Here is a 27,814-nt window from a genome sequence, read left to right as displayed (position 1 = left end):
ATAACCTCTGCAGAATCATTTAATCTGATGAAGCGAAGTCTTAGTCATGGCTCATTTTGGGTAGTAATCTTTTACAGAATTTGGGAGTTAACTGTTGGAAAAGTTTGTGAGTCTTACGTGGGATCGTGGTAAAATACCCGAAGAAACTGGAGGCAGCGAGAGCCTCCCTGTGCAGCTGCTCCCGTTGCACGCTACGGAGCTCCGTATCTCAGTTTATATCTAAAATTCACTTTGCCACTAATGGTTTGTGATAACTGAAGGCTGCTGTATCTTAAATTATTACAATGATAGTTTTGTATATTATAATTTTGTCTGGGTTACTTGTTTGTTCCTCCTTTGTCTAGGAAATTACTCCCATGATCAAAGCAGACTTTAATTTCTAGCAGTTTGGTTTTGATAGATAAACAAATGTTCTTAATGGGTCTTAAGGAAACAGTGCATCTAGAGTCATAAATTTTCTATTAAGCATGTAGAGATGTAGTATCTTGGGTTTAGTATTTGGAACTTCTGTTGGGGAAAAAAAGGGCACAAGGAATTCAGGCAGCCAGCCTGTCCGCATCTAGAGGAGCTGAAGCTGTTCTGGTAGCAGTCAACCAAAAGTCTAGTGTGAGTAACTCAGTAAGAGTTACAGGTTAGGAAGGGGGTGATGATTTTTTTTTTTTTGGTTTACTATATTTAGCACATACAACTCCACGAAGTGTTTCCTACTGAAATATAAATGCGACATGGGCCGTGCTAAAAGAATATTAGAAAGTTCTTACATTATTAAATAAAGAGCTTGGCTTTTGGCTAAGACACTAAGGTAGGTTTGAGAGATCAGGATGCTGTCGCTTATCGGCATTCCCGGGCAGGGTCAGGCTGTCCAGCGGGGTGTTTCCAGCCGGCTCCCGGCTGAAGCCGGCGGGACGCGGTGTGGGACGCGCCTCTTCGGCACCGAGCGACACGCTGCGCGGAGGCCGTTCGCCGGCTGTGGCTATCTGCCCGCGCTCCGGGGCACGCGTGGACACGGGCAGCCCGGGGCCGCGGGAGCTCCGCCTCAACCCCGCGATGATGATGCTCCTCCTCAGCGCCGGCTGCGCGCTCGGGGCGCGGGGCCGGTGCGAGGGCGGGCAGTTGCGGGGCAGGACGCGCCGTGCGTGGGCGAGGCCGCCGGGACGCGGCGCCTTTCCGCGGGTGGGCGCTGCGCCCGCCTCCCCCCGCGGGAATGGTTTGGGTTCTCCCGCCCCCTCCCCGCCGGTGCCCGCTTGGACTCTCCCGCTTCAGGCTGCTCCACTCCCCGCGGGAGGCGGTGCGGCGGCGGTCACGTGACCCCCCCCGCGGCGGCGCTGGGGCTGGCGCGGCGGCGGCGGGGCGGCGCGGCGGCGGCAGCGCCATGTCGCTGCGGGAGCGGAGCGCGGGCGGCGCTGCTGCCGCCGCCGCCGTCGTCGTCGAGGCCGGCGAGGACGCGGCGGCGACTCTGGCGGAGCCGGATGGTCCGGACCGGTGCCTGTCGCTGCTCCCCTGGGACCGTTTCTCGGCCTGGCTGCACTGCGTGTGTGTGGTGGGCTTCGACCTGGAGCTGGGCCAGGCCGTGGAGGTACGTGAGGCGGCGGGGGCCGCTCGGCTTCGGCGGGGCGCGGGGCGCCGCGCAGGCCTCGGGGGGCTTGTGGGCACCGCTCCCTGCGGGGGCGGGCGGCTCTGCGGCAGGGCCCCGCCGGAATCGGGCACTTCCTCTGGTGCCGGTGTTGCGCGGCGGCGGGGGAAGCTCGGCGGTGTTTTGAGGGAAATGTGATTGTGCAAAAGCCCGGGAGGCGGCTGGGGGCGGCGGGGGGGAGCGTACTGCCGCGGGGTCTGCCATAGCGGGGGGACCGTGTGGTGGGACAGCCTCTGTCAGCGACGGCTGTCACGGAGCGTGAGGTGAGTTTCATTGCTTGCAGGCAGCCGTCTTCGTTATGCTGGTTGTCACGTCAGTGTGCCATTGTGAAGGGTTTTTATCTCCTGCCGAGGTTTGTGTTAAGTGCATCATCAGCTTTCTTTATATACGAACAGCACTAATTTCCATGACATCTAGATGTTAAGGATTTTAAGAGAGTAGAATAGTAGTGTGGATGCAAGTAGTCTTCATAATTAAACTCTTCTCTAGATCGCTAAGGTACGTAAATAAATTATCTAAATGTTTGAAGCGTTTTCCTTGCACCATTAAAGGAGTGTCAAACTGTGACGATGCATTAGTGACGCTGCCGCAAACTGCAGGTTTTTCTAACTGCCCGCTGCTCTTTGCCATTTTGTGCAACAGGCAAACATCTATGAAATTGCATGGTGGAACTGCATTAGGGAACTGATTGGGCTGAGACATAAACTAGAAAGAATCATTATAATTCAGATTAGTTTCACATCCTGTTTTGCCACATGACTGTGCAGCAAACAGTGGTATGCAGGGAAAAATATCTTGTCTTTTTCCTTTTTTTTTTTTTTTGTTAAAATGGTGTTAGCGTGGTATGGTAGACTGGCCTAAAATTCAACTAAACTAGCTATTACAGTGTTTAAAATACCTAATTGATATGCATTGTTGGCTGCAAGATAAATGCAAATAAGAAACCAGCATACTGTGCTAATTATTTAGGTTATATTCTCTTGATGTTATAAGGTGTTATTAGCAATAAAGACAAAAATCTCTTTATAACCTGTGACTTAGGCAGACAGTGTGCTCTGTGGCTGAGGGAAGCATGGTGTAACGTCTCTCCTGTCTGCAAACAACTCTGTTAACAGTTCCGGTAATTTCAGTTGAATGGATGTATAAAATGAAACTTCAAATGCCTACATAACTAAGGCCTGAGGTTTTTGGTGCTGCGGGAAGAATAATTTGCTTTTAGTTTCAGTTTGAATCCTTAACAATTAGATTACTTAACAGTATAGAATATTAAAAGACATGGAAATGCAAAGCAAGCATTTCTGTTGTTGCACGCCCACACAAAAAATGTTTTATTTCTTTCTTGGAAACTCCTTAGACAGAAAGAAGCAGCTCCTTGCTGCAATAATAGAAGAAAGTTCCTATAACTGTGTTTGAGGGGAAGAGTTCTCAAGTAGTTACCAAAGTTGTATTTCCTCCATTAATCACACTTTTCAAGTTAATTTTCTTTCACCTATGAATTAGGCTTTTTTGTTTTGTTTCCTGTCTAGCGAGCTAAATTATTATTTCGGGTGGGGGGGCGAATAAAATACCTGTAAAGGACCTCTAGGTTATGGAGGCAAACACTTGGAAACTAGGAAGTGATGGTCTCCACTAATTCTGCTGCTTTGTCTCTCCCTCGCAGTCTTTTCCCCTTTGCTTTTGATGGGGAGCTTCATCTTCAACACCTTCTGGTGATGAGCAGCAGGCATAGCAGGAGCTCACAGGAATGGGATTGGTGCTCCTTTCAATTTGGATTTCTTTAGTAAGATTGTTCACAACACTGTGAAGTCTGGGGAAGCTTCACCAGGGCTGTGCTTTGTTTCGTTATCACGGCATCATTCTGACGTGGCCATCCGTGCAGGTCAGAAGGGTTGAGGAGATGTGACAGCAGAGAGGTAACTGTTACAACTGGTTTACTCCTCTTCCTTTAACTTCTGGGAAGATAGACCAGCTAGTGAGAAAAAGGGGTATGAATTCAATCTGGTCTGTGCTCCAGTCATCTGACCAGCTGCAGATCATTTCAGCATCATTCAACTCCTGAAAAAGTTGCGTTTGAGTGTACTGCTTAGCATAAGGTAGCGTAGGAAAATGTGAAGAGGCTAAAAAAAGATGGTGATAGGTTTAGTAAATGCAGTATGCAGATGTTCCAACCATATGTCTACTTTTAGCTTTAGTTATACTTAATAGGTGTAATGCGTGCCTGGACATCATTGGATAGAGGACTGAGGGGAAAAAGAAATGAATTGGAGACGTCATAGCCAGGGGACAGAAAGGCTGCTTAGTCAGAGACCAGCCAACAGATACATTTGTTGTTTTCTGTGGAGTAGGGTAGCATTATGTTTTCAGGGGATACATTCACTTACGTTTTGTTGAACAAGATTAAATTAAATAACTGGATGTTAGCGGTGTAGTAATATGAGGACTCTAGACTAAGTTAGTGTTCTTGCATTGAACCTTGGTTCTTAGAGAAGTTCCTATCTATGAAAGAACTGAAACCATCTTTGAATTTATGTTGAATTTCCTTTGCTTACAAGCTAGCCACCCATTTCAGTAGTTTTGAGGGTTTTTTTGAGGAGCTTTTTAGCTGAAATTTAAGTATCTCAGGCTTGTCTTCTTTCCTGTATGTTCTTTTGACACTTACTTGCATAATCACTGATTTTGTACATCTGTGTGTTTTTAAATGATGGTGCTTCCATATCTTACGTTATGTTGCATCAGTTTTGATTTCTGTATTGTAAAAACATATTAAATTTACTTTTTTTCCGTCGGTACAAAAGTCTTTTTGTACGCTTTTTGAGTGTATTCCTTGAGCTTTCACAGTGCCCGGCTCTCCTTTGGGGCCAATGTTCATCCTCCAAGAGTTAGTATTAATATAGAGGGTGTTCTGTGATTCAATTTTAATTACTCCCACCTAACTATCTATTGCAGCAGATTTCAGATAATACTGTGCTGTTGGCTTTCTGTGGAATCACCTATTGCATTTCATATGTATAAGTTAAACCGAAAGGGTGTAATCTTGCTCTCCTTTGAGACCTGTTGCACTAAAAGCCTCAAGTACTCTGAATTTTTCAATGTATCTACATGGTGTCCAGCTGGCATCCAAAATACCCTATAAAGATGGGTGTTCGAGTTAGCTTAAAAGCATAACAAATAAGAACAGAGACATAATAGCTTACCATTGAAAATAGCCGAAGGCTAGGCAGGTACTTGAGGGTTCTATCATAAAAATATTTAATAGAAGCTTACTGCTTATACCCAGTTTATTTTCAAATAAAATAATACTTTTTTCCTGTAGGTAATATATCCTCCACATTCAAAACTCTCAGATAAAGAGGTAAGCCATGATTGCTGTATAAGTATATAATTTGGTTTTAGTTTAGTAATTTCAGGAAATATAATGGCTCTCTTTTTTTTTCTTCACCGTTTAGAAAACCAATATTTGCTATTTGTCTTTTCCAGATTCTAATTCAGGTAAGTGCTTCCTTTACTCTGTAGTTGTCTCTGGACTAAGCTATGTTAAAAAAAGATAAAATTTGGCAGTATAAATTAATGGGTCTAGATTAAATAGACTATATGAATATTTTAATTAATATTACGATACCGAAAAGTTGCATGTAAGGTTAAATATAAAACTGTAATTGTCTGCATTGCAGTAAGATTGGGGAACTCTTTTTTTTCTTTCTCCTTTTTCCTCCAAATGTAAGTGCAATATCAAGAATGTGAATGTATAAGACTTTCCAGATGACAGACACACAGATGTTGGAGAATACTTTGCAAGTAAAGAATGAACATCTTAATCTTACTTTTAAAAAAATAATAATATTGTCATTGTAGAGAGAAGTATAGGCACAGAATTTGAATGGTTTAATAAAGCAAATGAAAGGGATATGGAACCATCTTCTCATAAAGGATTAAATGTACATTTTCTAAATTTCATAACAGTGAAACTGACTTTTAAATTCAAAAGCATTTAGAAAGAACAGTTGCGAAGGGAATATCTAGGCTATCTTAGATCTTCTCTATTCTTGATGCTTCTGTTGCTGTGTGTGGTCCTGCTTGCTAAATTCTTCTTTAATCTAAACTTCTACTGTTCTGCTGCCAAAGAGAAATTGGAGGCATGTGGCTGATGACTTGGACCACCTGCAAAAAGATACGGCAGAACTACAGAGGCTTACTTTTATGTTTCTTTCTTTACAAAAGTCAAACCCTGTAGTAAGAGACTTGTCGCTATAACTGCTTTTACTGTGCTTTTCATTGCTCTCCTTCCAACCTCAGCAATTCTATGATTCTCTGGTATGGGGTGATGCAGGTCTGTGCTTTTACTATGTGTATGAGCTCTCCTGCGTTATTTTACAAACTCTATTGGCTAATTTTTCCCCTTTATCTTAATGTCAGTAAAATTAATATATTTTCTATGTTCTTGATATCCTGTATGTAAATAGAGGAAGAGCTTCTTTCTGTTATTGAAAAAGAAGATGAGTTAACTGTATCTTCTTATTACTCTCATTGTTAATGGTTATAAATCTGTCCAGCCTTCAAAAGGTGTATCGAAGGTACAAAATAATGCCTTTGGAACAAAGGCTGATTTTTTTTTCGTTGGTTTTTGGTTTTTTTTCAAATTAAGAGTGGTAGTAAAGTTATTTTAGGCAGAATGCGAATATGTAAGGAGGGTTTACTTTCAGCGGGGGAAAAAAACCCCACCTTTTTGCTTTTCATAGTGTTCCAATTAGGAACCTTGATTGTTCTCGGTAGCCTGAAGTTTCAAATGATGTAGAGGGATTACCTACATAAAACCTGCAGTAGAGAAATTTGCTGGGAGTGTATGTTATCTATAACAACTTATTTTTTCATCGTTGGCTGTAATATAGAAAGAAAAGCTTTGGGTAATATAGCAGTGAAGGAAGTTATTAGCTTGCAGCTAAACTTTTATGTCAGTCTTCCGTGGGTTTTCATGGCTCAAAAGATTAATTCAACTCTTTATTTTTTTTTCTTCTTTTACAACTATGAACAGGTATCATTCTAGGACTTGTAGTGGCTATGAATTTAGGGGGGAAAATGGATTTAATCAGTTCCTGGATCATGAGACATTTTGTATTTTTTAAGCTAAGTTTCCTAGTACAGTTATCTTTAAAATAATGCTTTTACCTTTTCTGCATGGATAGTTGAAGGAAGAAGGGATTTTTACCAGTCTCTTCAAATTCTACGTACTGGAATATCTTGTTACATAAGAAGCAGTCATACTCTGAATGATACTTCAACGTAATGATGATTAAGGGGTAATTTACCTTTAGGTATTCTGCGTGTAGCTTCTTATAATAGCTTTTTTTTTTTCCTTTGGGTGAAGAGAACTAGCTATGAAAACTTGGAGCAAATATTTAGTGCTTTGTTATTGGCATGTGCTGTATGTTTTTTCTTGATGTGATTGGATTTATATTGCTAAGCACTTGCTTTAGTTACCTGTTTGGATTGGATGGTTATCCCATCACACAGTGTTTTGCTACTTTTCGTTTTGTCTTGGTGCATCGTGGGTTTCCTGATGCAACTTCAAGGGGTTCTGAGGCTGAGACCTGAATGCTCTGAATGTGCCAGCATTAATCCACGCTGCCAGTCGCATGGCCAGTGAATTTGCGTGGGGGGTTGGGCTGTCTGTGGTTGCTGTAGCAGTATGTACGTGCCTGAAAGTGAAGAAGATGAAACTGAGCTTTTAAGTGTGAAGGAAAGTTATCTGGAGAATGGAGCTCTGCCATACTGTTTAGTCAATTAGCACTGGCTGATATAAGACAGGACAGCTGTGAAGAGTTCAGATGATCAGTAGTGACTTCATGGTTTTTTTTTTTTTCCCTGGAGGTCTTTGTAAATTACGTCCAGAAGCTGTAGGAGCAAAGCATTGAAGTTGTTAGATTCAGTATGGAGAAGCAAGTGTCCTTTGCCAACTGGAAACTTAGTGCTATAACAGTAGCTATAAGTTTAATAGTAGATTGGTTTTTATAGCTACTCATGTGAACGTTTACATCATTACAGTGAAGTTAGTCTTCTTATCGCAGGTTAGCAATGCTCAGATGTTGTCTTTCAATTGTGTTCATGTTAATAACACTGCATTCCAAAGGGTCTTTTTTTTACAGGTTCGCTAGAATGAGTAATGTATCATCGTGTTCTTAAGATTCTAGCAGTCCCCCTTATCATTGTTGCCACGAACAGCACATTCTTCTGTTCAGCTTATCTCGCTTCTACTTGAACTAAAGGTTTTTTGGAGCTGCTTCTCTTTTAACAGCAGACAACATTTGTAACGGCAAGGACACAGCCATGAGAATATCAATGATACAAGTTCTGATACTTCAGTTCTCATGTTCCACCTGGAGGAAGTTTCTTTGATAACGGAAGCACATATTCAATATACTTAGTTACGTTTTTCTTTCAGAAATTAATTTTGTTAGAAATTAAGGGAAACCTCACTCCTCGGGAGTATTACTGGGAAGTAGTTCTCAGTTCCGCTCAGTTTTCTGCAGTTACTTTTGTGACTTTCAAAAATACCGAGTCCTAGACCTGCACATGGAATTACAAGAGATCAGCCTAATACGCTCTTACGGAGTGACTTATGTATGAACTGTTTGGTGTCAAAAAAAGGTTAAGTGCAGTCATTCAGTGGAGAAATGACATTGTTAAGATAATCAGAACTATATAGGCAGACCAATAAAACGTGTAATAACAGTAGGAGGACAGCCGTTAGTAGAGCTGCTTAGGGACGTGAGGGTCTAATAAACTCACTGTGAGGCAGAGGGACCTTTTTTTGTTGAAGGTGGACTATTTATTGTTGCCAAAGATGCCAAATTATTCACTTTAAAAAATATATAAATGATCGCAATAGCAGGGCACAATAGCAGTGCAAGATAAATGAACCGAAACTGTTTTACCTCTTTGGCTCTAGGCAAGTCCTCATGTTAAACAAGGCTCAAACTCAGAATACTGTCTATTTGTTGTTTATCTCTTCCCCTATGTAGGTTGTCTGGGGGACACACAATTTTGTTTTAGATTTCGACGGTCTCCTGGAAGGAAAGTCTCATTGTGTTGTTTTCTGGACCAATTGGATAGAGATCTACCAGTTTATTTAAAGGTTGGAAATAAGAAAAAATGAAGTTAATTTCTTCTGGGTAATGTTAATTTATGGGTCTTCGTGCTTAAATTTAATGCTTGAAAAACAAAATCTCTGAACTGGATGTCCTGAAAAATAAAGCTCAGCAATTTTTTTTATAGCATGTCATTATCATAATGATTAACTAATAATTAGTTCTGTTAACTATTCTTTAAGTTTGCTTACTATGGCTTTAGACTGCAAGGGATTACATTGATGAGCACACCTATTTTGCTACTGACTAGAAACCTGTAGATCAGACTGTAAAAACCATTATCTTACTGGAAATTTGAACTGCTTTATAACTGGGAAAAAGTTTCTATGTCTCTTCCTGTTTCCACCCTTAATTTTCTGAAGATGGAGCAGTTATCTAAAAGAGGTAGTGGCCAAAAAGTTGTTCTCAGCATGTCCTTCCAGAATATTGAGGCCTTTAATTATGCTAGCGGAAGTCTGATTCTCAAACTCAACTTAGATCTGTTTGTGGCAAATACTTGAATTCCTGTTTATAGGAAAGGTGAACCTGGTGTTTAATGTTCGAAATGTGAGAGCATGTTTACTTAATGCTCCAAGAATCTTTTATAACGTTAATACATTGAATGACTAGTTTTTATTTTTTCAAGTCAGGGATTTAAGGTTTTTAACTGCTAAAATTTTTTAGTGCTACTCTGCAAATTATGAGTGTTGATTTATTCCTCAGGAAATTTATTCTATTTTTGCTTTCATGGTGTGTCAGGAGAATGTAGATATAAAAATAGCAAAGCCAGAAAGCACAGCTGCTTCCACACACTGATGTTTTCTCTTTGAAGTACTTATTGAAAAAACATAATGCTGATAAACAGAGTAATCCTTCTAGTTTATTGTATCTAATCAACTTTGGAGCTTGCAGAGAAATAAGCTTTTAAAATGCATATCGAATGCTTCGGAAGAAGGGCAGTATCAGGTTGGGGTATTGAATTCTTTCTTTTCTTTTGCAGAAAGATCCAGCGTATTACTACGGCTATGTGTATTTCAGACAAGTTCGAGACAAATCATTAAAAAGAGGCTATTTCCAGAAGGTAATTTCAATTCTCAATTTTCAATTCTTTTAGGAAAATATTAATTTGGAAATTAAATTAATTAATTTTCAGTGATCTCAGAGGAGCAGGAAGAGTACTTGCTCTCTTAACTAAATTCATTGTTGATTTATGGTAATTTGGTGTAGCTTTAGATCAGCTATGCTGTGTTCCAGCTGCACAGAATTTCTTTTGTGTTTAAAAACAAAAAGTTGGGAGTTGTTTGTTTGCAGTTGCCTGTAGTCAAATCTGTGGTTGGTTTGCACGTGTGAGAAAAATCACACTTGACGTTCTCTGAGGATAACCAGTAGAACTGTGATAGAACTGAGGGAAAGGGTTATAACTTAAAATTATATTTTTGTTTTGTTACTCTTTATTCTAGTCGCTGGTCCTCATCAGCAAGCTACCTTATGTCCATCTCTTTCGCACCATGCTTAAGCAAATAGCACCAGAATATTTTGAAAAAAGTGAAGCTTTCCTGGAAGCAGGTAGTGGTACAATTATGTTGTTCTGGAAGAGCTCCTGTAATATGACATACTACTTTCAGGGAAATAAACAGCACTGTCACGTTCTAGGTTTTGTTTCTGTCTTCTTGCAGTGCAGAGGGTTGAAACTTTAGCAGTGGGTTGATTTCTAGATCATTGAACAGAGCTAATCTAATTTTGGATCCTCCATGGGACAGTTGAAGCTCCCCCCTAAAAAACATCTAAGGTTTTGTTGTATGTTTCAGGACCAAGTGCTCAGCACAAGTAGCTGATGGCAGTCCTTAGTTCGCACTCTTTACAGATTGAGTCCTTTTGGGCATTCTGACAACTTCTGTTAAGGAACTCTGCAAATGTCATCTCGTGGTGGGGAGGGGGTTGTGTGATTTTATTTTTTTTTTAATTTATTTTTTTTTTTTGGACCAAAGAGAAAAAGCAACAAAGCAGCACTGATAACAGGTGCCTCAGCCTTATTGTAGAACTTTAAGAGCCAGAGAGGGCCAAATTGGAAAGTTATTTGCTGTTTACATAGAAGTGCTGTGTTCTACTGTGTCTGTCCTATACAACGTTCTTGTCTTTGTGCCTTCACTGAGCAGCAGTTTGTGGAAACCGTTCTTGAGGAAGGAATTGCATCTTTTAATCACCTGTAGATACGCAGTTTTTCTTGACAGGTTGCATTATGAACAGAAACTACTGGAATTAGTACTGATAGTCGTAATTGTTTACAACAAAATGCTGAAAAACTTTCTAGCCAAACTAGAAAGCTATTTTTTCCTTAACTACTTGTGTTTACCTGTTCTACAGTAGCTGATGTACATAGACGTCTTTCTTAATATGTACTTTCATGGTTTCTCATGTAACATTTCTTCAACTAATTGCAAGTCTAGTTGATACAGAAATGGAAGACGAGGATGCTGTTTTCTTGAAAAGAAAAACTTCATAGTTCCAACAAAATAATACATTAAGAATGTTAAAAAGGTTGTAAAACTTCAGGATTTAGAGCAATCAATGGATAAGTAGAATTATCTTACTATCAGCACTAACCTAAAATTGTAGTGTGCACAAAGGAGACTACAGTATCAGGGTTATAGCATATATAAACTAGTTCTAAATTATACTCTTTTTCTTCAAGTTTGTAGTGATGTTGATCGTTGGCCACCACCAGCTCCAGGGAAAATACTGCATTTGCCTATTATGGGTATTATAATGAAAGTAAGTACTCCTGCGCTTGTTTTTCTCTGGGTATGCTTTCCCCTCCATTTACTGCATAGGTACTCATTCCTTCTGGAATATGCGTTCCGGGAGACCTTAATGCTAGTTATATTTGTCAAATCAAACATTAAGTAACACTACAAGATACTGAGAGTTAAGTTCTATCAAGCAAATTAAATATATTGATGAAAATAATTCTCGTTCCTAAAGTTTGACAAGGAAGAATCTTCTTTGGCTCACACACCAGAAATTAATTTCTTGGTCTGTTGATAATTTTCAATGAAAGTGAAATGTGCCTGAAGAAAGCTATTAAAGAGGTTGTATCTAGTGCATGGGGAGGAACTATAGAGGTTAAATGGTGGCTAAGAACTTGGCCTCTCGGAGCCATAGCATCTTCATATGAAATGCAATTCAATGGATTTGGTGGATCCAGAGGTCACAGTTGGAAGTGCATTCCTAGCAGATACTCTCAAGTCTATGGCTAGATGCATGTACATCACCAGGGAGAGGAAGCAGAAGTTTCTGAAGCTGTTCTGAAAGCACAAATTTAATAAAGCAGTGCTCTGGATGCTGGATGGTAATGATGAGTGTCAGGTATGTCTTGTTTGGGTATTGCCTGCATTTATCTCATCGGTAATTCTTATCCGTGAGAGTTGAAATTGTGTTCCTAAACTGAGAAAAGCCATAATTATCATCTTCAGTGGTATTGTTCCTGTTTTTTAACACTGTTTGGGTAGTCAGTTTTAATTGTTATGTATAAAGTACATGCATTTGTGCACACCAGCTGCCAGTATGATTATATTTGTAGCACTCAAGGCTTATAGATGCAGACTGTGAGGTCAGAAAAATACATTTGTTATTCAGTCTATTTGGATTCTGCCTCATACACACCAGAATGTCTGATGTTTTAGGACAGGATTTTTTTCTAAAAGTAATTCTGTACTAACTTAAAACCCTATAACTTTATCTCAGATCATTCTCTCCAACATTTAAATGTATTTTTATTGAAATTGCTGTAATAGTTGTGACTAATGTTATCAATAGTCTTTTTTAAGTGAAGTATAATTTTCATATTCTAATATTCAATTTGCAGCGTAGTACTACATAGTAGTGCATATTGATTCCTGAAGCAATGATACATAATCTTCAGCTAAGTATTCATTGTTATGTGGATGTTCTGTAAATTAAGCATCATACTGTAGTATATCCTCTTTAAGTGTTATATCTTGTCTGTAAGTCAGCATTTTAAGTCTCTCATGTATTAAATACAAGAAAAAAAAATTCTTTCTCTTTCTTTCAAAGTTGCGGATTCCAACGTATCGTGACAAGCCTGGAACAACGCCAATAGTGCAGAATATGCACCAGGTAGAGATTAGATACTTCTATTGTATGTAACCCTAAGACAAAGCTAAACATCTGCCTTCGTTCTTTTACTTTAAACTTGTTCATAAAAAACTGGTAGCAAATCCTCATACGCTTTGATAATAATGAAATCCACAGTCTTTGCAACTCTGAGTGGAGGAGTCTAGAGTTGGATTCTTCGTAGAAAAGGTATTCTAACCCAGTTACCTCAAGTACTTTAGAAGCAAGATGTCCAGCTCCTGGGAGAGGATAGTTGGCTGACAGAATTACTGAGCTTGAACATCCTTTTAATGGGTGAAACTATACTAAACTAGTTTTTTTTCAGGATGAAAATCAAATTAAAAATCTGTAGAAGATGGATATAAAACAAATCTGTGCCTTCGTGTGCTGCATGACTGTTGTTTAGAACAGCTTCAGTATTTATCTTTTCTGGACTGAAAGTTGCATGCTTGTAAGTGGTGTGTGTGTTGGGGGGGAAATCTTGCTTTTAGCACACAAAAATAGTTACGTGTGCAGATAATGTAGTGTATATACTGCAGTAGTACAGTAGTGGTAAATAATTAGGATATATAACATCTACTGTCTGTAAGCATTTAAGGGAAACTATTTCATTTAATACCTAGGTATTCTGATGACTAAAAACCAAGCATTGCGCTGTCTTTTAGGCAGATGCTCAGATCTCCATGGCTTTACCCACTGTTCATGAAGTAGATCTTTTCAGGTACGGGTTTTGATTGATTTATTTGAAGCTGTTAATTCCCACAAGTCAAAGATCTATGACTGTTCCATAACACGTATCTCATAGCTTGCAGACTAACATTTATCAGGACTGCTTTTAATATTCTTTTTCTGTAAAGCTGGCTAAAAGAATTGGGACAACATGCAGGCTGAAACTGCAATAAATGAGCAAATTCATTAAATGTTCTATTCTACATGAGCATTTTATGTTTTTCAAATGACTATTAAATACTACTGCAAACTTCCTTTTTATCCAGTTCTTAATCAAATACATATTTCTTCAGGTTATGTTAAGTGTTTTAAAATACCCCAATCTGTTTTTAGGTGTTTCTGCCCAGTGTTCTTTCACATTCAGATGCTTTGGGAACTCGTACTGCTCGGGGAGCCACTCGTCGTGATGGCACCATCCCCATCAGAATCTTCAGAAACCGTGTTGGCACTTGTGAGGTAAATGTAGTGGAGCTTCCTAACTAACGACCAAGTGAGTCATCGTAGATTGCAGCTGAGTGCAACTTCATTTGATCTGACTATAACAAAGCATTACAAATTTTAGATTGCTTGTTTCTTTCATGAAATTCTGCACTGTATACATACAAGCTTATTCTCTTTCTACCTTGCAGCTGTATTTCACCACTAAAGTACTGCAGTGATTTCAGGCCATACTTTACCATACACGACAGTGAATTCAAAGAATATACAACTCGCACGCAAGCCCCGTGAGTAAATCAAATTTTGTTTTGAAGTTGTTGCTTAAAGCTGCTTGTAACCATAAATCTGTTTTAAGATACAGCTTAACTATTATGAGCTTCTATCATTAGAGAATACATTTAGATTGCTTATAAATAAGATTTGTCTTAGTGTGCAGTAGTTAGCTGTTTGAAGTTTTTGCTCTAGTTAGGTAGGATAAAGAAGTTATGAAAGAATGTAGTAACCAAACTATATTTGAGCTGTATAGGATACTTGTGTACAGAATGAGTAAAACTGCAAATATGAAAGCAGGAGGAAGTTTTGCTTTTCAGTAAGGGTTTGTCTATGCAATACCGGCTCCATAATAACTCCCAGGAAATTGTTCTGTAACTGTCTTATTTTTAAGCAATTACAAAACAAAGTGACTTCTAGAATTCAACAGCCCTACAGCTGTTTTGTAAAGGTAATCCAGTCGGTGACCTAGTTGAGACAATAATTTAAAAAGTAAATATCTCTTCACTAAGTCTGTTAGAAAAACGTTGTAAATAGTTCAGAAATCGAGATTCTTTTTTAAGAGTGTGAGTTTACAAAAACAATTTTGTTTGAAACTGCCTTAAGGACACAATTTTTCCCCTTCATTATATTTTTTTAATCCTACTCTTATATTGGAGGTATATGCTCTCAAAATATCTTACTATATGTTATTTAAATGCATTTGGGAATGGAGTGCATGAGTTAGATTCACTGATCTTTTTATAAACACATTTTTTTCTAAAGTCTGCACAGGCAGTGGTGGTTGGGGTATTTTTGTTTGTTTGTTTCATTGGGTTTTTTTTTTTACTGTATCTTTCCTCTCAAGTAAAGTATTGCCAGAGATAACAGCAGTGGAAAAACATACAAACATAGGCTTTATGTTTCAGATTGTATTCCATGGGGATGGTTATGCAGTATGTAATTTAATTTCTAAAAATAATTCCATGAAGAGTTTGGTTAAGCTTTAGTAACCCGTGTTTAAAAACTGCATCTGCTCTTCTCTAGCAAAATAGAAAGGTTGTTCAGTATGTATGCTAGTATTTGAAAGAGCTACTATTGCTCTGGCTTTCTTACAGAAAACAAAGAAAATGGAAAGATTGGAAATAGGCTTTAAAGCAGTGGCTCCGAGGAGGGGAAGAATCCAGATTGATACAGATTCTGTGTATTTTACTACCTTTAGCGAGAGGGGAGCAAGGAGTATTTTTCATCTTGATGTTTGGATTTATCATGCCTTTTCAGAAATCACTTCAGTGGTTTAAAATCAGAATTGATTCTGGTAAATATGATAGATTAAGGCTCCTAAAAGTGACCAGGTAGCTTACCAAGTCTTCCTATTATATCACCAGCAGCAGCGAAACAAGATTCCTCGTGTTTTGCTACCACTTTACCTTGACCTGGAGAATTATTATTGTGTGTGTAAATGAAAGCCTTACTTGACTTTAACCCTTGGTCTTTAGCCCTCCAGTTAGTGAAAGAAGGTCAATTTGTGTATATTGATCCAAACACATTCTGTGTGAAACTTGCTTTTTGGTTCACTCAAAATAGAGATGAGAAGGTTTTGTGTTAAGTTAGGCCAGACTTGATCCATTCCTAGGGAGTAGGAGAGCGGCTATTGTTTGGGTTCTTTTGAGACTCACTTTGTTTCTTATGTTGATTCTTATGACATGCCATGAAAAGAACAAAAGATAAAACATAAACTGATTTTCAGAGTACAACAAAGGAATCTGCTGAGACCTTTTTATGGACACTGCTCTTTATCATTGTTTTGGAAGAAAGACTGTAACTCGTGTGGTAGCACTGAAAAATCATGAACATTTGCAAATCCCAATGAATTTAAATCAATAATGCAAATGAGTTTAACAGGATTATAGAAACGGGAAAAAATAATGAAAAAATATAAATGAGTGGGGGGAAAATATGTAATATCCAGAATAAAGTGTTTTCAGGTGAACATACTTGAACAGCAGTACAAGTCAGAAGAAGTGATTTTTCTGGTGAAGGCTGAGTCAATGACAAGCAAGAAAAGACTTCTGAGAAACTGATACAATTTCAGGCTGCTCTTTCCAAGATGGAATGGAGAGATGAAAATTGCCATTTCCATATCCCAGGCATTACACTAAGCTACAGAGCCGTGTGATCAGATTTTTGTCCTCTCTGTGAATGCCTAATGAGTTTTCATTGAGATATAGAGTTATAATCAACAAATGGAGAGAGGAATGAAAGTCAGAAATGTTTGTAGGTTGAGACAGAAATTGATGCCCAACTGCCACCATGATATAGCTGGAAGAACTGAATAAAAATTTAAAGAAAGATTACTTTTCTTTTCTCCCCACCTTGACTTGAGAGACAGGAAATGTAAGGATGGTGTACAGAATGTGTTTAAAATTCGGGGCTTTTTTTAAAACCAATCTGAAGAAGTTATCATAACCTATTTTTAATGCGGCAGTTCCAATGAGACTTGCAGTTATACTCTCTCCTTAGCTAACGTTTGCCTGTAAAGTGGATGGCAGCCACTAATGTGAAAAATATGTTGATATTTCATCATATTAATGCTATAAATCCCAAATTCTGAAGCCCTGTGGTCTCGCAGCAGCCTTATGCTCTTACTGCCTCCTGTTCTTTGGGTGCCCCTATGCATCCTTGAAGCCACATTCCAAGCACAGGCCTGATTAGAAAAATCTAACAGGTTGTGAGCTTGGTCACAATGCTATTAATGTGCTTGTACTTCATCACTTCATAATTGCTTTTTAACAAAGAACACTAAAGTGTTGGAAAGGAAATAGGATATTAAGTGTTTCTCTCTCATAGTCATGTCATCTGAGTAGTAGCTCTACTGAGAAGTCTCATACAAACAGCAGTCGTATTGACATGCACATTCAAGTACTGAGAATTTGTTATAACCAAACCTTGAAAAGTAGCAATTTGTCTTTCAAATATGAGTTAGATTCCTGCTCATTAAAAAACAAACAAACAAACAAACAAAAAAAACCACAAAAAAACCCCCACCCGAGATCAGATAATATCCTGTTCTCATCGTTGCAAATGGGCAGAATTTAGCCAGGACTCTAAGCAGAAGAGGTCACTTTTATTCTGCACTACTGTATGGACTTTAAGATACATCTGTCTTGCTAGTTTCTAAAACTTAAAAACTTTGATAAACGTACTGTGCTCTTATGTGCAACTTAAAATGTAATTCATAAATACGAAAGGAAAGTAATTCCAAGTTAAGAATTAAAGTTGACCTTTAGAAGCTCTTACTGTCATATTTTAAACATGGTTGTTATTTTTCTAGACCGTCTGTCATTCTAGGTGTGACGAATCCTTTTTTTGCCAAAACGCTTCAGCACTGGCCTCACATTATCCGAATTGGAGATATTAAACTTCCAGGTAATGTACAAATATCTTCTGCAATCCTGTGCAACAAGATCTAACTGTGTGCATATTTTTTACAAGCTTACATTATTTAGTTCAATTAATTTAGTTTAATATTAACCAAATCCTCATGGATGTAAATCTGTCAAATGAAATTAGGCCCTTGAGTACTGTATGTCTTGTATTGCCAAATCTGGTATATTAAATGCAAAAGGTGGCAATACTCATTAGTAATAATGTTTTACCTTTCGCACAGTTTGGGTTTTGTATCCCTACAGATAAGGTATTAAAATGAGAAACATAATTTGTTACTGATGTTAATTTCAGGATGAGTAAAATGTAATAAATCAGTCGCAGCGGGGGCACAAAAAGTAAAATCCATGTGAAAGCTAAGTTTGAATGTTGCAGTAATATAATAAGTTGTTTGACAGTATTTTGATAATATATTTCTAATCTGGCAATATTCCAGCAATCATTAATTGTTCAAGTTGTATAATGCCTTACATGATCAAGTAGAATTTTTAATGTAATCTTTGGATAACATGTCAGTTGTTAGCCTGTAATAAAATACCGCAGCACTCTAATTATTATATGAAATTCCTGAATGCAGCTGTTTGCTGTGACAGGTTCACTGTTCTGTTCTGAAAGTGGGAACGCATAAATATCCAGTTAGGATAATACACCACAAATTTCTGAATACATCACACTAATTAAGGGTTATGTACTGTGTTCAATGTAGTTAGGCAAGGTTTTGCTTTGCTTTAAAATATCCTGCCTGTCCACGCTTCACAATACCTGTGGGGGTTTGGGGTTGGATGGGGAGGAGTTAGCTAGCTGCTGCGCAATTAAGGTTTGGAAAACAGAATCTTACTTAAGCTGTTAAACCTCTGCAAAGCCTTATACACAGGATGCCTTCAAATTTGATATACAGTTTCAGGTATGAAATTTGAAAGTTTTGGTGCAGCTGTGTGAAATGCCTAGTCAGGAAGTTCAAGAGATGTATCCGTCTGATCTGACTCTAAAAATTTAAATTTTATTTCTTTAGGGACAAAGAGAGGACTTGTGATTTTATTATTTTTTTTTCCTCCCCACTCTGCAGTTTCGGTAGCAATTTATACTATTATATTTTCTGAAGTTGAGCATCCAACTAGATCTAAGAGGAATGGTCCGCTGAGGCTGCAAGACTGTTAACAGGGTTTAGTGTCTTCTGACTGGAGATGGATATATTTGAAAAACAAAAAGCAAAATTAGTTTGGCCTATGGAAAAAGAAACTTAAATTCATTTTATTACAGCACTTTATCTGTGGCTACTCCTTTTAATTTCTTGTATACAGTTTTTATTTTGACCAAGGTACTAAAGATTTGTTCCTGAAAGCATTTACGCTAAGGGGGTACAAAGGAAGATGGAATAACAGTAGAAATTAATGAAACAGTCGTTCATTGCTATACAGTCAGTATTTTTCTTTGGCTGCTTTTATTCAGAAGGTCATCCTTCTGGTTTTTTCGTTTGATTTCGTTGTTTGGGGTTTTTTTTTTTCCTCTTTTCAACAGGGAACCTTTATATAAAGTGAAAAGCCTATATGCTGTTATTCACATGCTTACTGGATGTTTCTGGATAGATACTTGGATGCTTGTTGGTGTTTCTAATGCTTCTTATAATATTAGATAGTCCTGTCAATAAAAGTATAAATTTCTAAAAATCGGTGTACGTTAACTGTAGCATCCAGTAATAGGGATGGAAATTTCAAGTAAGGTGGCTTTAAATATTTTGGCAGGTGAAGTTCCAAAGCAGGTGAAAGTGAAAAAACTGAAGAACCTAAAAACTTTGGACTCCAAACCTGGTAATAAGTTGCTTCAGAGTTAAATTACCAGTATTTTAATTTTAAAAAGCATACCGCATTTTTCCTTTGGCTGTATGATGCTTTTTTTTTTCTTTAGGTGTTTATACCTCTTACAAGCCATACTTGAACAAAGATGAAGAAATCGTTAAACAGTTACAAAAGGTAATACTGCAACTCTCTTCTTAATGGAAATTGTTTTGTGTGCTGTCGTACAGCATTTTAAGGCTGAGCTCTGTCTGCGTAACTGAAATGCAACGGGATTCGGATTCCTTCGCCCCAGTTCATAACTGAACAGAGAGGTATACACCCTCATGGTGGAAGAAGGGCTGATGCCTTGTTAGCAGTTTCTATAACAACATGAATGGTAGAACTCAAGAAGTTACCTTAATAATTTAGAGAATTGAAGTGATTGATCAGTTCATCTGTTTTGGATTTTCCACCCTCTGCCATTCCCCTGTAGTCTCTTTCATGGAGAAATCTCACGTGTGAGGTGTGTAAGAATCAGAGCTTCTAAACTTTAACTGATTTGCACAAGTTTTTTTAGATGGATGTTTTTCTTTCTTTGAATTTCTTCACGTGAAAATAAAAAATCAGCAATTGAAGGGATGAATATCTGCGCAAAATTACTCTATTGCTTTCTTTTCATGGTTCAGGGTAGGGGTGCTATGTGTAAGCTTATGGCAGGTAAATGCAGAAACAGCAGAATAAATATTTTAAACATTTAAATAACTTGGAGTAAGAGACTTATTGTGATATTTTATTTCTCTTTTTTATAGGGTGTACAACAGAAACGTCCTACAGAAGCACAGAGTGTGATTCTTCGACGGTATTTTTTGGAATTGACAGAAAGTTTCATTATTCCATTAGTGAGTTCTTAGACTAACATTTTTTTTACACATGGAATACGGAGTAGCTTTTGTGGTGTCAGGATGACTAAGTAAGTCCAGTAACTATCCAGTAACTAGCAGCGTACCCCCGAGGTCAATGCTGGGTCCAGTCCTGTTCAACATCTTCGTTAATGATCCGGATGAAGGGGCAGCGTGTGGCCTCCGCAAGTTTGCTGATGGTACAAAACCAGGAAGAGCAGCTGATAAATGGGTGATGCTGCTGTTCGGAGGGACCTCAACAGGCTGGAGGAATGGGCTGGCAGGAACCTCATGCAGTTCAGCAAAGAGAAGTGCAAAGTCCTGCACCTGGGAAGGAACAGACCGATGCAGCAGTATATATTGGGGGCCGCTGGGCTGGAAGGCAGCTTTGCAGGAAAGGATCTGGGGGCCCAGTCATTTCTCTGGGCAAGTGGTTAAAATTGGGAAGTGATACCTCAGGCATTGGATGTTACATATCAGCTGTCCTATTCTGAGCTCTCTGAACACTTTTTTTGTGGATGACCTGAACTTCTCGTCATTCTAGAGCATGCGTGATCAGGTCCAGTTTCTGTCTGGGAGAATTGGAACATCCCTAGACACGTGTTTGTCCTTGGGTGTTAACGATTAGTGGAGTTTTTCCTTAAAATTTGTGTTTCTTTTCTGTTCTTTTGAGACTGGATGGATATGTAGCGTGAATCTAAAACCTTTCCCTGGCATTCCCCCCCGTCTTCCTCCAACTTTCACTTCAAGTGAGAAACTTAATATGTTTTCTGTCATAAATCTTAAATTTACAGGGTGAGATCACCCTTTACGTTCTCTGCCACAAGAAAAGTATAGGGAGGGGTCCTTGGCTTTTTCAAAAGATAAAACTAGACTTTTCATAATGTTATCAAAGCCGATTATGTTCACAGATCGGAATGTATGGCCATTTGCATACAAACACTTTTAAAATATATAGCAGCTTCTGTGGCTGTGCTTGTGTGAGCTGGTAAGGTGGAGCTGCCTCCTGTCACCGGGCCTTAAGGTTCAGCGGTGGCCTTGCTGAGAAATGTCTCCACTACTCCCTATGTTCGATAGCCAGCTGGTGCTCTAGCCATGCCTTTGCCAAGCGTCGCTACCGCAGAGATACCCACAGCTGATACAGCGTTTTGTAGGTTAGTTCTATATTTAATAATTGTACAAGGGACTCTGAAAATCCCTTACAAATACTTGACAGAAAATGGGATTACTGTTTGGAATCGCCTGTGATATGAAGGTACCTGCAGAGCGTCACCAAAGAAAAGAGAGATTATTTACTGGAGGCTGGAGTTCAGGATACACATATTCCACGTATACATTTGCTTCCTGTCCTTCTTGAATCTTGCTGACGCGAAGTTCTGTAGCTGGGAAATACAAATGGTATTAGATAGGCTCCTCCTTATGCTCTCATGTGGTAACTATGTATGACCCCACCCTGTACCAATACTTAGATGAGAAAATGCTGTGGTCACAAGCGATAAGTAAACATAACACGTGGACTGTGTATCTTTAATACTGGTTATGCAAACAACCTTTCTTTTTCCTTTACCTAGGAACGTTATGTGGCAAGCCTAATGCCTCTGCAAAAATGCATATCACCATGGAAGGTAAGGAAATATAATTTGAATGAGCTGGAAATTAGTAATTAGAGAAAACAGTTATGGTATGTTAATGATTTATTTTTCTTTCCATAGAGTCCACCACAGCTGAGGCAGTTTAGCCAAGATGACTTCATGAAGACACTGGAAAAAGCAGGACCACAGCTCACATCAGGTTTAAAAGGAGACTGGATAGGACTTTACAGGTCACTTTTCATCAGCATATAAAAAATTAAATTATGTCAATGAAGACACATCAGTAATACAAATGCTCTTTTCCTGAGCAAACTTATTATCAGTATTGATTTGAGTAAGACTTACTTTTAGACTGTGTGTTTTAATAGGAATTGGTAGTGCTTAGTATACTTTACTCCCTTAAATCTGTTTCTCTGCAACCTGTTAATGGTTTTCATAAGACGCTACTAACACTACAGGTCTCTGTATACCAGTATTATTTGTGGGTTTATTTCTGGTTCTAAATTGATTCCTCCTTCTAATCAAACAGAGAGATAAAAATGAGAAATAAATATTTCAGACTGAGCCTTGCTTTTTTCCTGACAAAATTCCTAATCTTCATTGTCTTTCATATTTCTTTTCTTTACATTGTTTTCCCAATCTTTGTCTTGATTAATAGAAGCATGTGTTACGCTCCAGAATATTACACTTTTTTGAAAGTAAACAGAAAGGGTCCTAATATCTTCTTCAACCTCAAACATAATTACTTTACAGTTGATGACATAGAAAACAGAGTGGTATCAAAATTGTCATTAAAATATAAAAGCTATTTTGCCTCTGTGTTTTATCAGGCATTTCTTGAAATCGTCCAACTTCGATGGTTGGTTTAGGAGTCGTCAGAAAGAAATGACGCAGAAGTTGGAGGCCCTTCATTTAGAAGCACTCTGTAATGAGGTTAGAAAAATATGTGCTTGTGATTATATTTGTCATCTTGTAATAAAAATATATTCTCCCTCAAGTCAGTTTTACTTCTGCAGTTTTCATTGGTTGAACATTAAAATGTTAACAACTTTGTTAAGCCTGGTTTAGCAAAACATGAATTTGTTAACCAAGTACAAGGTAGAACTAACATAGCAAAGAGAACAATATGAAATGCAGTTCACCGTTTTCATAACGACTGTCATAATTTGTAAAATATTTTTAATCTTTTTTTGTTTTGTATTTTGAAATTAAATATCCTCCCCCCCCAAAAAAAATAATTCTTTATATTTGATAACGTTATTTCATTCAGCTTCCTTCCTTGGAGTTCCAGCACGTTTTTAGTTCTGATATAGTTTATAGCTTTGAAGGTATAAACTCAACGAGTACTAGAGAAAATTGACAACTACTTAGCTATGGATAGTAAATAAGCCTACAACTGATCCATAGTAATTGGAAACTGAGAAGTGAAATCTGTTGATTGCTATGTAACAAATTGCCATATAAATTATCTTTAGGTCGTAAGATCCATTCTTTACTGAAGTGGGTATCAGCATAGTTTGAGTCAAAACAACTGATAAAGGTATCGCAAGAGGAAAAGAGATTGTACAGCTAAAGAGGGAATAAGAAGAACAAGAAAATAAGTCAACACCACAGCTTTAAAACAAACAAAAAAGTTGTACTGGTTATTTTTAAAAAGCCATTGATTTGTATCCCTTGCCTTGTCAATTCCCAAACAGTACATTGTAGCAACCCAAATAGAGCAGCCCAGATAATTTGCGGTGCAATAGCTAGGTTGGTTGTATCACCTAGAATCTACCCAACTATATTTGACATTAACTTATTGCGAAGAAAAGGGAATGTGTCACAAATTTATTACTGACTGTGCTCCTTATTAGCTTTTTCTTTTGATCCAAGTGTTTACATCTTTTTGTACACGAGCAAGTGTCTTTAACAGGTGAATAGTAAAGGGGTAGGGGAACAGAACTGCCATTAGAAAATCCACTTAAGGTATTGTACTAGTTATCAGCTATGCGATCTCCTTTAATGCCCTACAAAACAGAAGTGCTGCCTGGCGCTATTTTAATATTTCATTGTGCTGGCAGATCTGATTTGGTAAACATTCACTGCCATTTTGCATTGTAGATGCTATTTTTGAAACTAAACCTGTTTGGCGTGATTTTTTTTTTGTATTTGTCTGTATTGTGTTTGTGTCCTAGTCTCCCGTTTTGCTAAGTCCTGGGCAAACATGCAAATGAAGCAGATCTTGCAGTTCATAGTAGAGACAGTACATGAGTAAAATGAGTTTAGTAAATGGCATGAAAATAAGGAAAAGGAGAAGTTCCATTATGAACAGTAGGCGTAAATTAAAACTACTTTTGAAAATTATCTACATTGCCATAAATATTTCAATGCTTTTTATTCTTTTAGAACTTGGTTTTCTGGAGTCAGAAGCATACCGAAGTAGAAACGGTGGATCTTGTCTTAAAGTTAAAGAATAAACTGGTAAGTACCTGAATTGAACGTGGCTCAAATGTGCCTGACTTAACTAGACAAAACTATTATCTAGTTGTGTTTAGGTACTTAAATGAAAATATTCCTTAAGATCTAGGTAGCTCAAGCAATCAGTCATTCAGGTTTTTAAAACAAAACCAGTTTGTTTCAGCCATGACTGAAGAGTTAGCTGGCTTCCCGACACTGCCCAGCTATGCTGGAAGCATTGTACTGATCTTGTCTTCTTAAAACTCGCTGGAACTTTGTGACTGACCTGAGTGGGAGCAAGGCTGAATCCTCGGGGCAGCAGAAAATCAAACTTTCTTGTGATTATTGAAAGTCCAAATTGGTGTTAGCTCACGCTGCTGTGTAGTTGCTGAGGAAACCTGCTATTGCCCAAATTCCTACTCAGTCAGCAAATGAGGAATTCATTTCCCAGATTTGCTAATATGTCACTTCATTATGTCTTAAAGTAAACTTGCATTTTTCATAAAAATCATGTTTTAATGTACCTTTGCAGTTGCAGGCTGACAGAGAACAGCTTCCTGTGAAAACTGAAACACTGAAAAAGCTGCAGACACACATCAATGATATTATACTAGCACTTCCAGATGACTTACAGGACATCTTGCTCAAAACTGGCACATGATTTCTACTGGGCTTTTTGTGTGCAGAAAACAAAAGGCCAGTGTAGCATCACAGAAGACAGTGGCTTACCAACTTCGGAGCACAGCTCTAAACAGTATATTAACACTACAAATGGACTGTACCAATAGTATAGCCCACTATACTATTTTCACTGGGTTTTTTCCACTGAAATACCAATGCAACTAAAGGAATTCCTGTGTCTAATAATGTTTTAAATAAGTGCTCTTAAAGAAAAATCTGTGGGCATGTGAAACTGTACCACAGCGTAGGACCACGGTGCAGTGCTGGCATTGCAGAATGTTTTCCAATTGGTGCTGCTATACCCAATCCTGAATCCTGTTAACTCAGGGGTGAGCAATATTGACCCTGTACTGTCCTGTTGATGTAGTACCTGATTGCTTTTCTTTTTTTTTTTTTTTTCTTTTAGTTTTCATCTAGTGCTAAGTCCAACTGACATACTGTGTGACTTGGTTCAGAATACATTGTAGTTGAGGTATTTTACTGGTAAATCATTGCTTTCAAAACTGGTTCAGGGACAGCTGAAATAATCAGATCGGTTCTTAACTTTCTTCATTTCTCCTTCTTAACATCTTTCCAAAACTTTCCAAAACCATATTAATTTAGCATCTTTAAAGAAGAGAAGGCAGCTGACAAAAATTTCCTGAAGAGCAGTCCCTCGTGTTCAGTATCAGTTAATTAGGGTGCTCTCACTCACATGCCTTAAATATGAAATAATTGTGTACTAATTGGTGGTTTTAAACTGCTGACATTCAGGATTTAAAGTGGATCACTAGTGTAAATGTAAGCATGCGGTATTCATCACAGGAAGTAAACACAGTAGTGTTCTAATACCGATTTTAAAATCAGTGAATTCAGTAGCGTTAGCTGATACACAGTCTGCTTCAGTTGGAGATCATAGCAGTCAGTTTTTGTTGGTTTTTTTTTTTTTTAAATTACCTATACCAGTTTGAGGAGGTAATGGGGCTGGAGGGAAAAGATGTTGGCTTCAGCTGAAAAAAAGCCTATGGAAAGGTCAAACTGTGGCAAGAAAAGATTGTAGCATGAAATTATTCTCAGTATATGCATACGGCAGACATGCATAAAGAGTAATTTTTTCTCGCATATTAAGCAACAAGAATGTGATGTTTATCTTCTTGAACAAGTTTCAGTGGTATGTAAGAACTCAGCTGCTCCACAGGCAGTGTTGTACTTTGACCGGTTTCAAGTAGAATAAACGTAATGCTATAGTGTACACAGCATACACTTTTATATGACAAGTGGATCATAGTTATAAACAAAATTCTGCTTTTAACTGCTTGGATAGAATTTTTAAAAACTTATGACATAATCCTGCTAAAAGAATATGCTTTTGTATGATAAATATTTCATACCATCTTTCTAAAAATGTCTTATTTGCTATAAAGTGTCACAATGGTATTTTTATGAAAATAATGTATTTTAATACTGTTACGGTTTGTATACAATTACTCATGACCAAAAGTTTAATGTATCTATGATGTTACTTAAACTACATCACTTCAGCATTAATTTCGAACTTGCAAAGTTTTTTTGCGCACCCTGGTGAATAGCATTTCTAATCCAGAAACTAAGTGGCAATTCTTAGTAAATTATCTGAAATATTTAACCCAGAGCACTCTGTAGTTTCTTGGAACCATGTAAACTGGTAACAACTATGATAACTATCACATGACTGCAAATATGTATTTTTGTAAAAGAAAATAAAGGGTTTGATTTTTATTTTTTTTTCTTTGGAAGTTATATGACTTAAGTGATGTGTGTGGTTTGTTTATTTGTTTTTCCCCTCTTCTGTGTAAGCAGAGCTGTTCAGCAGCTTGTAGCAGCTGCTCCTTAGTGGGACTTGATGAAGCTGTACCCCGTAGGTGACCAGAAATACCTGATGTGCTGGGGTGGTGGTGTAGTTTGATCACGCATCATGGTTGTAGTATAAGAGCTGCAGTATCTTCAAGAAAGCGAATGTCAGGGACTGGCTTCCAAGTAAAATTTATCCAATCTTCAGACTATTTCCTGTACACATCCGAGAGGCCCTGGAGAAACAGGGTAGGGGGAAGTAGATTGCAACCAAAGCTCAACTTGGGTTTCTTTAATGGAGCTGATAATAGTTTAAATCACTGAATAACTAGATGCTTAAACAGAATTAGAATCTTGGTCAAAAGAAAGACAAAAAGAAAAGTTGTGCTGGGTTGTGTGCTGTCTTTGTCAGTGACTTGTAATGCTTTTAGTAATGGTGGTTCAAAGGACCTTAACCTATAAGTACAAGTCTAGGCCAAGTGTAGTCACTGAGACAGGAACGGTCTTTCCTCATTGCAGGTTTCTGATCTTGGCCTCTCTCCCCGCAGTCCTTTCACACTGAGCACGTGTATTTTGATGAGGGATGCTTCAGCCATTTGTAGTGTTGCAGCAGAGGAATTGTTTCAGCTGCAGAAAGTAGTTGCCAGCTTGGTGAGCTGGAATTTTCCCACCCCTGGTTTTTGTTTTTGTTTTGTTTTTAACTCAATGTGCTTAAAATACAGGTAAAGAGCTTTTACAAACCCTCATTCATCTGAGGCTTGATGGCTAAAGGACAGTGCAAAAAACTACTCGTTTCAGTAACTTTGCCTCAGTCTTCATCCAACTTTAAAAAATAAATAAATACTATATATGTATGTGCGCACACGTG

At 38.1% G+C, this 27,814-nt stretch overlaps 1 protein-coding gene across 1 annotated transcript; it reads left to right on the top strand.

The window, feature by feature from the left end:
• The first annotated feature begins 821 nt into the window (after window positions 1-821).
• DENND6A (DENN domain containing 6A) lies at window positions 822-26,874 on the top strand. Its single transcript, XM_054216427.1, is given in 22 exon segments — window positions 822-1,173; window positions 1,229-1,287; window positions 1,289-1,576; window positions 4,947-4,985; window positions 5,080-5,122; window positions 8,650-8,762; window positions 9,755-9,835; window positions 10,215-10,320; window positions 11,447-11,526; window positions 12,829-12,891; window positions 13,554-13,609; window positions 13,951-14,073; window positions 14,247-14,342; window positions 17,639-17,733; window positions 19,494-19,559; window positions 19,657-19,721; window positions 20,336-20,425; window positions 21,997-22,050; window positions 22,138-22,247; window positions 22,848-22,950; window positions 24,406-24,480; window positions 24,989-26,874. Coding segments are annotated over 22 exon segments (2,286 nt in total). The 3' UTR covers window positions 25,118-26,874.
• Window positions 26,875-27,814: the final 940 nt, after the last annotated feature.

This window comes from Rissa tridactyla, chromosome 10 (genome assembly GCF_028500815.1).
Source record: "Rissa tridactyla isolate bRisTri1 chromosome 10, bRisTri1.patW.cur.20221130, whole genome shotgun sequence".
Classification (NCBI taxonomy): Eukaryota; Metazoa; Chordata; class Aves; order Charadriiformes; family Laridae; genus Rissa; species Rissa tridactyla.
Note: the sequence above shows the minus strand (reverse complement) of the source record. Positions and strands in the feature narration are given on the sequence as shown.